We start from the raw sequence: 15886 nt of genomic DNA, 5'->3' as shown, positions 1-15886 counted from the left end.
AAAATGTGCACCACGTAACCCTGGCGATTTTCTAAGTACAACCGGTTGCTTATTCCATCACTTCGAACGTTTTCCATGACAAACCATACATTACTTCTAACATTAGATCAGTAAACTTCACTTCTCAGATACAATTCGGTAACCGGAAAATCCAAACAATTACCAACAATTTTCTGAAAACAAGAGCATGATAGAATTATTCAGATACACCAGAATTGGTTCAATCAGGATACAACTTTGTTTACATATAACACACAACATGAGTCACATGACTACAATGTATAGGTTACTACACAAACTCTAAAAACCTGTCCATGCTGCTGCTGCTACCGACTATTTTAGCGGGGGCACCTGTTAGCCGTAAATTAAGGTCACAATGCCTGGGACACGTGCAACAAAAAACTGTTGTTTCGGTCAGCCTATATCCACGAGATCTCTGCGTCCAAAAAATTAAAATCCGAGTAGACTGAGAGTTATTTAGACGTCCACGGGTTTCTCATTTTTCTTCGTGTTGCTCATGCACTCCGTCAGAGACCGAGTTGTTTACTCTAGATAGCAAATTCTCGGTGTTAATATGTGATGTTTCTTGATTTTCTGTCCTATTTTCTGTTCCCGTCTCATCTCCTTGTCCTTGTATATTACCCAACTTGCCCTGCAGCAACATTGAAAAACAGCAGACAAAATTATGTCGACGTATTCTTGACGTTTAAGTAGTTCGCCTTTAGGTTCCGTTTGGTTTGGTGTAAAACGTTGTCAGTGAAAAATAGGAAAAACGCAAATCCAAACTAGTTTTCCTTTGTTTGGTTCCTTAATAGAAAAAGAAAAATGGAGAAAATAGGTGAAGATTAATGGGAAGAAGGAAGATGGAGATAAGGAGGAAAGATGGAAAAGTGGTTTTCCATCCTATCAAATGGAAAATATTTTTCCACCTTTGAGGGAGTTATGAAAAATTGTTTCCATCCCTGGCTAAGCCAAATAACGTAAAATGATTGAAAAGGAAAAAACGTTTTCCATGAAAATGTTTTACATCCTACCAAACAAAATTGTTTCTAAGGTTATGCATTACTGAATGCATGGTGAATTTTTTTCCAAGGCTACGGACAGAAAAAGACGGCAAATGATGAAGGGAATTACCATTAATGCAGCATTTTCAGATCTTAGTTTCTCTGAATCTTCCACTAACTTATTAATTTCAGATCTAAGGGCCATATTCTCAACATTCAAAGAATCAACTTTTTTACCCAGCTCTTCCATTTCAGCCTGCAGAAGTAATATTGACAAGATTGAAGGGATAAATAGTACTAAGATAAGTAAAAGATGGAAATCAGAAATTTGTTTATTGATCTTTTTTTTTTACCTGTTTCCTTAACCTCGATCTTCTGGCAGATTCTCGGTTGGATTGCTTCCTCTTTTCCCGTTTTACCTCCCTTTCATCCTAAGAAAATATTAAAGCAACAGTGTCAACAACTTCTGCAAAGTTCTTTGCCATTTCTACAGTCAATGCTCCATATATGAACTGACTTCCACATTACACATTATCTCAAGCTTACATCAGAACTGCAAGCATGAAACCAAATAAAACATGCCTTTCCAAGCTGATGGATTCAAGAAGTTCACTTTTTGTGCGACTTATTTTGACTTATTTAATTTCACATAAGTTTTTTCAAACATTTTAACACACAAGTAAGTTTATATTCAGTCAAAATAAGTTTTTCAGATAAAATAAGTTCAGATAAGTTTAGATAATATAAGTTCACACAAAATAAGTCAAATAGAACAAAGCCTAAACTTGTGTATTCAATAAAAAAAGGACCCTTTTAATTCACAATTATTGTGCAGGACCTGTCTGGGTGCACCACGAACTCCGTTTGCATTGGTTCCTGCACCAGGACGGTGATTCATATCCGGAGTAGGCATAGGAGAGTTTCCCACGGGATTCACAGAAGCCATTGGTATGCCTGGAACTACACCGTTCATCTGCATGTTACACGTGCCTTTAACACACGTAGATCACCAGTAAAATTAGTCAGCAATAGAAAGTATGTGGCTCAGGCACAAAAAACTCACTGCATTTGAAACTAAAACACCTGAGAAACTCTGGTACTTCATATTATAAGTCAATAGCAATAACAAAATGTCAGAATATAATAAGCTTGAGTTAGAGCTGTCAAAAACTGACCCGACCTGAACCGACCAAACCCGTAACCGGCCACGACCCGAAATTTTGGTAAAATAGGTAACCCGTAATCTGACCTGTACCAAACCCGAAAATACCGATAACCGATTTTAACCCGATGTTGTATGACCGGGGACCCGACACCCGAACGAAAGATGACTGATAGTCAAACTGACCCGAACAAACAATGATCCGAACACGATTCGATACCCGACCCGACAATGAACTTAACCAGATTTTTACCATATAACATGTTAGTGACTCGACATGTGGAGTAAATATTTTACGCTTGAATATTTTTACCAAATCAGTTATTGACTCGATCTTAACCCGTATCCGAGAGTGAACGCGACCTGAACTTTAACCGACCTGAAAATTATCCGATCTGAACTTGTCCCCGAATCCGAGATTAACTGCTAAAAACTCGATTATATAATACCCTAACCCGAAATTGAACCCAACCCGATCATGACTCGACCCGAACCCGACTTCTACCCAGATGGGAAAAAACCCGACCGAACCCGACCTGCACCCGAGTAATAAAGTGACTCGACACGACCCCTGATCATGACCCAAGACCAGAGATAACCTGACCCGACTCAATGACCTGTTTTGACAGCTCTTGAGCATTAATACCTCACAGCTAGTACATAGGAAACTAATCACATTTTTATTGAGACAAAAGACTAGTTTATGTTAATCTTCAAATGATTATCTACTCTAATGATAGGTAGACTAATTACGTAGTTAGTCAGATCACTTTTATCGACTTCGCAGAGACACAGAAAAATAGAAGTTAGAATGCATTTGTACCTGTATCCATCACCCCATTACAACTTCTACTACTATTGTCCTCCTGGAATAGAATCAAAAATATCAGTTCAAAGCCGCGTTTATCAATGACGTCAAGAAATCTACTAAGAGAAGATGTGCTCTTACTCTTGCTGAACTGTCATAACTTCTCTCACAAGAACCTTCAGTTCCACAATCCGTGCTATACATCAAACATGATGATAAAAAAAGTATTAATTTATCAAACATGATGATAAAAAAAGTATTAATTTATCTTTAGTCGAGAGGAAAAAACATTAATAAGAAAGGTCACGACAGAATTGGACAGTAGAATAGTGTTTTATCACTCTCCCTGCAACCTCACTAAACCTTAAGTCAAAGAAGCAAGAGAAAACAAATTTAGGGTTCTTCAACTAAGATCCAGAAACATGATAGTCTAAGTTAAGAAGAAATACATGCAGTGGTGCAAGGTGTAGACACACATAAACCTAAACTATACAATTGTTTACTAATCATGGATAAGGCTATCAGCTAAAAAATGCTAGTTAATTATTCATTTATTGAATTAACTAACTTAGCTATAAACCCATTTAAGAAAACTCTTGCAGTCTTGCTCAGAATACACCCCATATACTGGTGAGTTCTTCACTAAAGAAAAAGAACTTTCAAGGAAGATTCAGTAAAACAGCACTAAAAGCAAGTATGGATACTATGAAACAAGGAAATGGACTACCAAAATTAATGAAAAGTGCGTAAGAAAATGAAAAGTGTGTAAGAAAAACAACGATTGGGATTTGGGAGTGTTTTTTTAGGGAAAGGATAAAGTAGATAATTGTTTATTGATAAAATACAAATAAAAGTGGATGTGGAGATGGAAAAGTGTAGAATGTGTAAGAAAAAGCGATCACGGTGTATGGAAAAGTGGAAAAAGTGAATGTCCAAAAATAGAAAGTGAACACATATTAGGGAACGCCCGATTTAGAATTATGGACACTTATTTCGGAACGGAGGGAGTATGGTTTTTTCTTAGGGAGAAAATCAAATCGTTTATCTTGTTGGTGGGGCAACCTGAAGGTCTAATTAGCTCTTCTTTCCTTTTAAGAGAAGGGTTTTCTTTATTTTAAAAAAGGATTATATACTTAAAATTGTTCATACCAGGAAAAGGTGAGAACAGTTCTGAAATCTATTCAAGATTCATGCAGAAAAATGCAACTCAACTAAATATTTGAGGGCGAACCTCTGTGACTGGCCACGGGCACCTCCATCCCCAGCACTCTCAGCATTGGCATTTCCGTTGCCTAATGCTGCATGAACATCAGATTCTTTAGCAGTCTTTCCTGACCCACTATCTTTTCCAGAGGATTTTGCTGGTGTTTCTAAACTTAAGGGAGCTGGAACCTGCATACACTAAGATACAGTAGCATCATCCATGTGGTATTCCTGATTCAGTTTTCTGAAGATACAAATCAAGCAGTTCACTGCTCTTAATCAGGAAAAAACATATAGATGCCGTACAAGAATATCAATATGGATAATTTGGGCAAGATTTATCAAGTGATGAAAGAAACGAACAAAACTTAATGTCTATGATGATTTTGTAAATTCCCACAGAGGAATATGATCCTTTTTTTGTTTTTAGATTAGCACATTTACCCAAAGATTTTCAACATACGCAAATCAAGGTTGTTAAACAAGATGCATATTATGTAAATATAACTTAAAATATCTGTAATGTGTGGGTGATTATGTAGTTTGCAGTAATAAACAAACTTACAACAGGTGCAGCAGAAGGCCCATACATTCCTCCGTGTGGATACATTGCATAAGGAGTTCCATAAGGAGCCATCATCTGACCAAATTCAACAAGACAGCAAAAGACAAACAAGTGATGAATAACTAAGAATTATATTTACAAAGATTTGGGATTCCTCGTTTATATTAAGGCCTGTTCTGTTCACCTTGTTTCAAGGATAAGTTCAGATAAATTTCGATAATACAAGTTCTGGAAAGATATGGGTTACGCAAGTTCAATTTACAACTAAAATAAGTTCCTATAAGTTCGGATAGGTTTATATAAAGTTTAAACAAGTTCACTTAAGTTCAAATAAGTGAAAATCAGGTGAATATAACTCATCATAAAAGGAGAAAAAAGAAATTGATAAAAAAATTCAAAAAAAATTCTGACTAATTATGGGAAAGCATGTAATTACCTGAGGTGGTGGCCACATATACGGTTGAACAGCATGTCCAGATGCAGCAGCTGGATTATAGTAAGGTGGTGGCAAAGCTCCTGAACCATAATATGCCTACAATGGCGAAACATAAAAAATATAATAAAATCAGCATAGCTACTAGCCTACTAGTTCCCAGAAATTCGAATGCCCAACAGATTTTCTTCTAATTTATAGAAGAAGCAAAATAAATAAAAGAGAGAGCGGCCTAAACCTGGACAGTTGCCCAATCAGGATAAACATGAACGCCGCTTTGTTCCTGTAATTTCAAACAACATAAGGAAAATAAGGAAAGAAATTCATCCCACAATGGTATATATACAACACAACCATAGTATAAACATCACAAACAAAATTACTCTCAACCAAGACTCCATAACTCACCCGAGGAGGAGACGCTGCTTTCTCGGTGTTTGCAGGTTTCTCTCCTTCACTATTACCCATGACGTGTCACAAGCTTCAGAGCCCTGAAAATTTAGTTGAGAAATATGAGAGAGTCCCCTTTCTAACCAATATTTAACCCACTAAGCCGGATCTTTCAAAAGGGCCAACAATTAAGCATCCAATATTCGTACAACAATAAAAAGAAATGATCTTTACATTGAATATGCAATGCTCCTTTGATGTGTTAGGGGATGGCATACATGGAAAAAGTAATAAGGTGTACGCATTACTCGATAGTCTATAGGGAGTGAAAGCATCACATAACTCATAAGTTTGTAACATTCATAATCACTTTCACCAATCAAAAACCCACAGTAGAATCGGATTTTCCCATCATCTTTAATTGCATTTGAAGAATCAATTTTTTTTTATCATCTTCCGTAAGCATAGCCTATCCTATGGCCTATTGCTTTTTAGCATGTGTAATTAGTTCTAGAGAAACTTTAGTGTTGGATATGCACATTAACATCATCACCAAACATTACTCTAATACCATTAATCAAGTCTACGCTCTAAGCATGACGAGGGGGGTATAAACAATATAGTATGCCAATTTCTTTTTGGTTCATTATGGTTTAAACCCCAAGTAACAGTGACTCTTTCCCTCTATACAAAATAGAACCCATGAACCAGAAGCCTGAAACAAAGGCTCGGACGTTTACTAAAACTTAATACTCATTAAGAAGTAGTTTTGAAGCTTCAACAGTATGTGGGAACCAGAAATCTGAAAAGGTTGTCTCACTTTCACCAAATTCACAACTAAAGTAGTACTAAAATTTCAAAACTTTCTTTCCATAGGTACATGCTCCCCACAAATTATCACATATTAGTTCAAATCATAGGAGCTAGCAACTGTCGAATGCTCGTATTTGTGGCGTTATTGTCGCTGCGATAAAATTCAATGCATTCTACACATTCAGTCAATTGCTTCCATATTCAAATTGAGCAATTACACTACCAAAAAAACAAACTACAGTATAAAAATTGAGCATTAAGCTGCCATAACCCGTCTAATTGTTCTTTCTCAAGGTTCTCCAACTACTTTTTTCCCCAACCCTTGAAAAGTTTGAGCAACGATAAGTGACTTTATGTCTATATCTATTACTAAAAGGACAATCATTTTACAACCCCTAATCAATCAGTAATCACTGCACCAAATCTATATGGGAAACTACAGTATTTTCCAAAACAAAAATTGAGCAATTAGCTACCTTTCCCAAATAAACTTTTAAGATTATCATAATTTCTGGTAATAAGTGTCCAAGTGTGAAATGGGGCCCACCCACAAGTACATCAAAACTGAAAATTTAAGCAGAAAACTAGGCAGAAGAAACTTCATATTGCACTCAAATCACCAAGAATCAATAATTTTCAATTAAAAACAAACTTAAAGGCATGGGAAAATAGCTAATTAATCAAACAAATTGCAAAATTGTACAAAATAAAACAAAAATTGAGCTAAAAATGAAGTAATTAACATACCTTTTGAATCCAAAACAGCAATTATCCTCCTAATTTCACCTGAATGCAACAAAAACAGTACAAAACAAAAAAAAAACCCAGAAAGTTCTTCTCTTTCTATTCCTGGGTCTCAGAAAAACAACCACAATTGACAAAGATACAATCTTTACCCTCTAATTTGTAAAGAATACAACTTGGGTATGATTAATTTTTCCTGGGTGAAAAAAAAGGAGGGAAATTTGTCGGTTTTTTCTTTAATTTAATTTTGTAATTAATTATTTTAATTGATTTTTTTTGTGGGGGTGAAGGTGGAGGAGGAGGTGGAGGTGGGGTGGAAGAGGAAAAGCGAGAAAAGAGGGAAATGAGAAGGTGAAAGAGCAGAGAGAAGGTTGCCAGGCTATCAGCCACGTCATTGAGATTACACGTGTTTTCTTCTCCTGCTTGTTAATTATTCTAGTTTCTTCTTTTGAAGTTTTGCCACTTTTGCCCACCTTCCCACCTCACCTCTCATTCTACCTTTTTTTAATGGGTTATGTCGACCAAAAATGACTTGATCATTTATCTAAATTTTTTAAGTTCGGATACAGTTTTGAGAGTAAATTATCATAACTTTCTTGTAATTTATCTTTACAATTATTTTTTAAGTTTTGATCTATTTTAATTATGTAGTTCATAAGTTCTTATTTGTTTTTAGCCTTGTTATGTCGAATAAAGTGCTTGTTTGGTTGACATGCGAAATAAATTTCGTAATAATTTGTATTTCATGTGAATTGAAATTCCAAGTCAAATATTTTAAAAGTTGTTTGGTTGACATAAGGGAACTGATAATTATGGGAATTTACATATGGAGAATGTGTTGTCAACTAAACAATTCTACATCTTCAAATTCGCGTGATTTTTCAAGTCTTCCATATTTTTTTTTGTCTACCAAACAAACACCAAATATTACACCGTACTTAACCATTCGGGCTAAATTATTACAGTCAAATAACTCCAAGTAAAATTAGGGTCGAAAACGACCCGATAAGGATTTTATTCTCTTCACCTGGAATAACTAACTTTGATCTTACTTTCAAGTAGTGTTTGAGTCCACATAAAGCCAGGTGTATAATGTATTGTTTATCGGAATTTTTGTGCCACATGTAATGTTATAAAATTTTGAAGCCTAGCATTAATTGTTTTTAACCTTTCATATGAAATTTACCTACTTACGGTAACTTTTGCATCAGCTTTTGTTTTTCAAAAGAAATATACGAAATTTAACTTTTAAATTTTATCAAGCAATGCTTCACCTAGTGGTAAAAATTTGGCTTTAGTTATAAGATCAAACCCCAACTTTTTGTTGTATAAAAAAACAGTTTGATTAGAGATACTTGAGCCTATTCACGAGCTTTAGAGCGAAACAAATATTAAATCAATCTTATTCGTTAAGATCTCGAATCGGATACGAGTAGGATCGACTCATTAACACTTTAATTAAAAATTCAAGTAGTAAACAATTCAATATTTTCCTTTTCTTTCTTTGAGGGGAAGTCTTACAAAAATATTTATGTAGAAAAAGATCCATCCAGGCAATTCATTCACAATTCATCCCCAAATTCCATCTCGCTACCCCTCTGCAAAATTAGGAATTAGCAATTAGGGTTTGAAATTCGGAATTGAAATTGGGGGTTTTTGATTGGATTTCTGAAGAAGGAAGAAACCCAAAAAAAATGGAGTACGACTACAATTCAAGCAGACACAGAGCAGGCGTTTCACCCTACGATCCTCACGTACCCATGTACCAAAAGATGTCTTCTTCTTCCTCCTCTCAATCGCCTCATGTTTCTTCGATGTACCCTAAGATCGGTCAACCGGTTAACCCTCCTCCTGCCCGTGCCCCTCCATTGGCTCCATATCACCATTCTTCTCCTCCTCCGACTTCCTGTAAGTCTATTTTTTTTCTCCCCTCTTCTGATTTTATGTCTGTTTTGATGTGTTGTACTTGGGTTGTGAGAAATTTGGCTAAATTTGAACTTTTTGTTTGTTGAATTTAGCTGATCAGCAATTTGTGATTGAGTATTGATTATAATTGCTATGTTAGTCGGATTTGGGTATATGTCCAAATGTCAGATTCGGGTATTAACACACAAGTATTAATAATTTCCATAATTTGGTTCAGAATGAAGTATCCATAGTCATGTTAGAGTGTTGAGAATCTGCCATTGTACTTGGGATGAAATGAAAGAGTCCGGCTGTCCGAGTAACATAGGATCATTGAGTTGATTGATTGAGCAGTTTCTGGTTGTAGGCTATCTAATTGCAGAGTTTTGTTTGTCAAAGTGAGGGCCTTAATATAACCCCAATATCTTAATTATGTTGATGTTTGACTTAATTATTTTCTTACATCATGGCTATGTTTAATTTTGCAGCAGGAACTGGGATCAGGGTTCAAATAAAGCCAGAATATAGGATCACTCCTCCTGTAAGTTCCAGATTCCAACTTCTACGTTACGCCATAATTGATTAGGTTTTCATTTGTTTCTTCACTTGCATGATCATTTCACAAAATACGACAGCTGTCTTTAGGTAGGGGGGGGGTAATTTCTGGTCTTCGTATTGTCAGTATAAGACTTAACAAAGGCATGGTTACATAGTTACATATATGGAATAGGTGTCACATCTGCCATCTAGCATATGGATATGACTATTCTAAGAAAGACAGATAGGGAAAGATAAAACTAAGCCTAACAAAACTAAAACCAAAAATAACAGGTCTAGGGTATAGATTGAAAGCGTTTAACCTGCTTTCTCGTGTGACTTGATTCTGGCCTCTTCTCATAGCTTCTTCCATGCACATATTTGCTGATTCTTTTTTTTGATTGAAGCATCAAATGGTCCTTGAACCATTGCCTAGAACAATAGCACCAGCCAGGATTTTGTTGAAGTTAGGAAAGAGTGAAGCTCTTGCCACTTGCTTTCTACTAGTATAGTAATGTACTAATATGTATAAGTGTCCATCAGGCTGTTGGGATAGTGAATGACTAAGTTGAATGGAGGGCAGGATAGATAGAGCGGATAGATGTGTACCGGGACGCTTTATGTCTCCTCAAACTCCTGTGTTAGATACTTAACCCATTAGCCTGGAAAGAAAAGGTTGGTGCTTGATGTTGGACCGGAGTACGCTAATGTTTCATAAGATGGTTAACTTTGTACTTGCCCATGTAATTATGTTCTTCTTCCAACACTTGTAGCCGAGTCTAAGTACCAAAAGTAGAAGAAAGAGGCTACTATAAGTTTACTAACTAGTGTCTGTTTTTTTTTTATATAAATAGAGGCAACTGTGTCGAGTAACTAGGATCTCAGATTTCTTTAATTAGCCAATTCCTACTTCACTGACTCTCTTTTCTTATCCGTGTTTCCTTTAAGTCTTTTTACTCGTTGTTTATACAATTTATTCATCTATCCTCTGTATATGTTATGATAATACAAATTAAAAATATGAAGCATATAACTTTTGAATGGAATGATGTGTCCATATACTCATATCCAGGATAACCTAAAAGTCCTTGAACTATAAATTGTTAAAAGTTATGTAGGAAACGCTTGTATATGTACCTTATCATGACATCCATACCCATGTTTGGGCAACATAGCTTGAAACTTCCCTGGTGGTTATTGTTTTATTTTCAGTGATGTCTAGAGTCACTAGAAAGTAATTATTGATGGTGGTTTGGCCACAACCTACATTGAATAAGCATAACGTAATCATGTGGAGATATGTGAGTAAACTATACTGGAGGTCCCTAAACTTTGGCAAAAGGAGCAGTTAAGTCCCTCAAGTTTCAAAAGGAGCATTTTAGTCCCTCAAAATGGATGGAATCAGCTACTTTTGTTAACACCGTTTCATTTTCTGTTAAGTTCAATAAAATAATAATAAAACCGCTTTAAAGAAAAGGAAAATTAATTTACACGTGTATAAATAAATGAAAACAGCTGATTTTAATTATGACTTAGCTTTTTCAACTTACTTAGCTTTTTCATATGGCTTTTTCTCCATTTACACGTTTCACCCTTTATATTCTCCTTTTCTAGGTTTTTCCACAACTCTTCCTAATCAAATCGAATTTAGTGAGTAATCCAAGCAAATTTACTCTAAATTTTCAGCAACTATCGCCATAAACTTCAGCTAATTGTTGTTCTTGCACAACTCTAAAGTTTCAAATTCTCTTCTCCCAGATGTCTGCTACTACAACTAGTTCTTCTTCTACCTTTTTTCTCTCTCTTTCTCTCTCCTCTTTTATTATGGATTCTCTTCAATCTGCTTCTCTTTCTTAATTCCTGTATTTCTCCAACAATTCCATTGTAATTTCACATTTTCACTGATTTTCCCCTTTTTTTGTTCCCCGGATTTTTATTTATTTTGGGTTGGTTTCGATTTTTTTTCTTATTTATTCTGGGTTGGTTTCAATTGAAGAGATTCTGGGTGGGTTTCGTTACCACATGGTAACCCACACCCCTGCTCCCCCATTTTCTCTCTCCTCCCTTTCTGAAAAAAATTGATCTCTGATCTCATTTGGGGAAACCACTTTCTTCTTCATAATCCTATTCAATAATTCTGAGAAAAATAGTTACTTCAATATTTCAAAACTTACTCCGTATTTCAAAAGATTGTTACCAAGAAAAATAGAACGATGATGATTGATGGTGATCATGATGAGGATCAACGATGATTGATGGTGATCATGACGAGGATCTCAAGCTCAAGTTGATAGATGATTATTGTGATCTTTGAAGGTGCATGATTATTGTGATCTCAAGCTCAAGTTGATAGATGATTGATGGTGATCATGATGAGGATTACAGTGGAATTTTACACTTAGACCCCGCATTGTTGTTTGATCCACAAAGTTATGTTAGCTAGCTAGGCTGTTGATAAGAATATAATTGAAAGAGTATGGTTGAGCAGAGTACTAGTAGTCGTAGGCTCGTTAGATTTCATGTATGAGTTGCTGACTTGCTGATTAAACATGAGATTGAAGATGATGATGATGCATGGAGTTTATGGGTTTGAGCTCGGATGAATTTTACCGGAAATGTAAGTTACTTGGGTGTGCACACAAGGTGTTTGATAAATTGTCTCTGAGAAATGTTGTTGATTAACCTATGCTTGTTGGGTGTGTTAATTTGGGGGATTTGATTAGTAGGAAGCGTTGATCCTTTATTTTATTTTATTAAGTGTTGAATAATTTGGGTACAAATGGCCTTGTTAAATACTTTGAACTGCTAGTTTTTTGTAAAAAGCTAACTTAAAAGGGTTTCCCTTTATTTAATTATTGTTAATATGTAAAAGTAACTGTTATTTTGTCCTTTTCTGCCCTTTATATTAATTTGCCTTTATTTTTAATTCATTTAACAGACGTTAGTAACAGAAGTCAAAAAGCAGCGGTTTCCATCCATTTTGAGGGACCTAAATGCTCATTTTGAAACTTGAGGGACTTATCTGCTCCTTTTGGCAAAGTTTAGGGACCTCCAAACCTATTTACTCGGAGATATGTCATTGATTTTGTTGCTTGTCTTTCTTATACTTGTGAATTGACCTTTTCTGTTTCTACTTTTCTGTTCAATAGCCTCAAATGTTTCCACAAATGGGAGATATTCCACGAAGTACATTCCGTTTTGATTTTGATTTAGAGAAGAAGATACTTGCTGAAGCAGAGAAGGAAAACCAGAATTGGAGCCGCCTTGCATCTGAAAATCTCCCATCAAGAACACCACAATCCATGCCATCAATGGTAATTTATTTTACTCCCACTAATTTTAGTGTAGATCACATAAATCATGAAGTGTGCAACGCTTTCTTCCCCCTAATTTGCACCCTTGGTCTCTCTCCCTTCTCACTATTTGTGCCCCCTTTGATGTATGGGTAAAATAGTAGGTTTTAGTCTTGAAACTACTTTCCTACATCTCAAGGGTTCTTTAGTCTGTTGCCATTGAACAACCTGTATTTTATGCTTATTGCTTTACAACCCATCTGAGTATAGATCAAGCATATTGTCTCCTATTGCTCTGGAATTTTGTGTGTGCATATATGAATTCACAAGCTGGACAAAACAATAGAATGGTTACCCTCTGCATTCCAGAACAGGTAAAGGCTGTTATACATTGGGGTCCAGGTAGACCTGTCAAACGGGTCGGTCGGGTCGGATTGTAAATAATTATTTTCGGGTTCGGGTTAGATCGGGTCGGTCACTTTCGGGTTCGGGTTTCGGGTTTACAAATGCTTGTTCAAGACCCAGAACTTTCGGGTTCGGGTCGACCCAACGGGTTGAGAGATTTTAAAACGCGCATTATATTTTCATTAATTTAGGTGATAAATATACAAAATATGGGCACAAATTAACAAATTTTCCTACATAAGTTTATATTTAGTCAAATTCAACCATAAAATGGCGTATAGTTCAAATTAAAATCATATTACACACAATAATAGTAAAAACAGCGTGTTTATTATGCTTAAATTTTCTCATAATCGCAATTATTACTATAAATACAACGATTTTCAATCGGTCGGGTCCAAAACGGGTTCGGTCGGATTTTGACCCATTACTTTTCGGGTTGCTCGGGTTCGGATAAAATCGGGTTACGGGTCACAAAATCTTGTTCAGGACCCAGTATTTTCGGGTCAGGTTCGGATCGGTTTTCGGGTCGGGTCGATTTTTGACAGGTCTAGGTCCAGGGGATAAAGAGGTCATATAACTTACTTGGTGTTATATTAGGTGGCATGAGATGAGCTTCCATTTAACATTTCTTGTATAACATCTTTTAGTAGCTTTGACTTCAGTTCCTTAATGATTTACGCAAGTCTTTTAGTTTCTCCCTGTGATTCCTTTTAGGATAATTGGACAAAAGAAAACCGAGTCCCAAATTTATGCTTCCCCAATTATATGTTAAAAAAGTGCATGAAATAGCTCCCATCTGTTTATCTCTGCGTGCATTCATATGCCCCCTCCCCCCTCCTCTGTCCGGGTTTAGGTGTGTGAACATCTATCCAGACTACCTGTTACTGTCCCTATACTTGCGTTGTCAGGTTTGTTCCTATTTCCGTTATTATGTTGTTCTAGACTCTAAAAGGATGTAATTACTTGTAGGCTCCTGGTGCAGATCCCGTTGTGAGCAAATATATTGCATCAGGCCTAAACCGAGAAGCTGTTCCTTTGGCTGTTGCGACGTTTGGGGACAACCCTACTAAGGTTTGTGCCGGATTTTTATTATTTGCAGTGAAGTTCCCTTTTTGCCCCCTTAACTCACTATGTCATGCACCATTGCACTTCACTTCTAATGTAGTAATAAACCCCGTACCCCCCAAAGTGTGTTGGCAAGGAGTAGGTTTGGCATCCTTTACACATGCTTAGTTAATACGATCTAGTTATTATGGGGGGTCTCATTTTTTTGTCCGCTTCTTAGGGATTAGGTTCCTGCAAACTTGTACTCCCTTCGTAATTAATTTAAAAATACACTTTCTATAATCGGCCGCATTTAAATAAAAGATACATTTTCCTTTTTTGGCATTAATATTTCTCTCATTCTTGTGGTCCCTGCACTCACTCACATCGTATTTTTACTACAATAAATAATTCACCCACTACCCAATTTCATCTTATTTTAATAAATTCAACTCACTCTCCTAAAATACGTGTCGGTCAAAGTGTATCTTTTAGTTAAATACGGAGGGAGTACTCCAGTACCTGCTGTCTATTAGAAACGATGTGAGCACTGTATTTTTGTATTTTCTTAGTTTGACAAATTGAATCATGATGTTCAAGTCTGTAGAAATTGAATCATGATGTTCTTATCCTCCACCACCGCTCCCCCCTCAATTTCCCTTTTTTTTCTTCTTGGGTTTAGATGATGTCTTTGCATTTCACTATCTGCTCAGGCCATTGCTAGAACTTACTGTTCTTTTTTTTTCTTTTTTTTTTTTTTTTTCCTGGGCACTTGTTGTAGGTTCGAGAGTTTGTGAATGGTTTCACCCTCCTTCGAGAAATGGGGTTCCCTTCCAACAACGTCGCTGAAGCTCTTCTTATGCATGACAATGACACAGATAAAGCTTTAGCTCATTTCCTGAATAGTTCATCATAGAGAGTCTCTTCGCGTCTTGCAAATTTCTCCCTTAATATTGTTGACAAGGGGATTCTTGTGGTTTTTGGCCATTTATACCCTGCTTTTCTGATGTACAAAGTAGTCTTAACTTGCTGTTGAATGTTGATGCAACATCTCCCATCTGGCTTATTGCTCTTGTAAACCAAAAAGGGATCTTTCTTTTATCATGATATTGTATGTGTATAAATATACATTATGTCGCTCGAGTGTAGTGGTTGTACAAGAAGTGTTTTTTTTCCTTTCTTTTTCATGTTATTACTCTGTATCTATCCAATAAAGCGTTATCTCGGCAACAAACTAGCAATGCCCCTTGTTAGGCCTTGTTCTATTTGGTTGAATTTCAGGGAAATTCAATTCAGTTCAGTTCAATCTTGCATAAGTACTGAGTTTTATCTCGTCGTTTTAAATACAAACTCTTTCATTTCTGTTTGCTACCTACTTAATGAGAATTAAACTCTCCATCTTGCTGACTGTTTCCGTGCATATGAAAGTTGTATACTCCATGTCTCCATATCTTCGCATAGATGTCTGTATTTTTCTGCCCTTTTTTGTGGCTACTGGCTAGTGAAAGCATTTAGGGAAGATACAATGTTGATATCATGAAAATCATCCTGAAAGTCGAGGCATTCAAATGCTCGTA

At 36.1% G+C, this 15886-nt stretch overlaps 2 protein-coding genes across 3 annotated transcripts; one reads left to right on the top strand and one right to left on the bottom strand.

The window, feature by feature from the left end:
* Positions 1-129: 129 nt before the first annotated feature.
* On the bottom strand, positions 130-7520 carry LOC110779939 (common plant regulatory factor 1). Of its 2 annotated transcripts, none has more exons than XM_021984384.2 (12): positions 7126-7520; positions 5584-5666; positions 5414-5458; positions 5179-5274; positions 4743-4817; positions 4206-4375; positions 3116-3170; positions 2990-3032; positions 1843-1994; positions 1358-1435; positions 1135-1260; positions 130-652 (listed from the first exon to the last, which is right to left on the bottom strand). In XM_021984384.2, the coding sequence occupies exons 2-12, from the start codon at positions 5641-5643 to the stop codon at positions 497-499; spliced, it is 1056 nt and encodes a 351-aa protein (XP_021840076.1). In that variant the 5' UTR covers positions 5644-5666; positions 7126-7520; the 3' UTR covers positions 130-496. The 2 variants fall into 2 exon arrangements, with proteins under 2 accessions (XP_021840076.1, XP_021840083.1); XM_021984391.2 differs by having other exon boundaries at positions 4206-4366; positions 7126-7519.
* A 1070-nt stretch (positions 7521-8590) lies between these two features.
* Positions 8591-15452, top strand: LOC110779928 (uncharacterized). The gene is made up of 5 exons (XM_021984375.2): positions 8591-9030; positions 9516-9568; positions 12714-12878; positions 14235-14336; positions 15091-15452. Exons 1-5 carry the CDS (start codon positions 8817-8819, stop codon positions 15223-15225), a joined length of 669 nt encoding a protein of 222 aa, XP_021840067.1. The 5' UTR covers positions 8591-8816; the 3' UTR covers positions 15226-15452.
* Positions 15453-15886: the final 434 nt, after the last annotated feature.

The sequence above is a fragment of the Spinacia oleracea genome, chromosome 3, assembly GCF_020520425.1.
Source record: "Spinacia oleracea cultivar Varoflay chromosome 3, BTI_SOV_V1, whole genome shotgun sequence".
In the NCBI taxonomy this organism is placed as follows: domain Eukaryota; kingdom Viridiplantae; phylum Streptophyta; class Magnoliopsida; order Caryophyllales; family Amaranthaceae; genus Spinacia; species Spinacia oleracea.
This window is presented reverse-complemented; position numbering and strand designations above follow the sequence as displayed.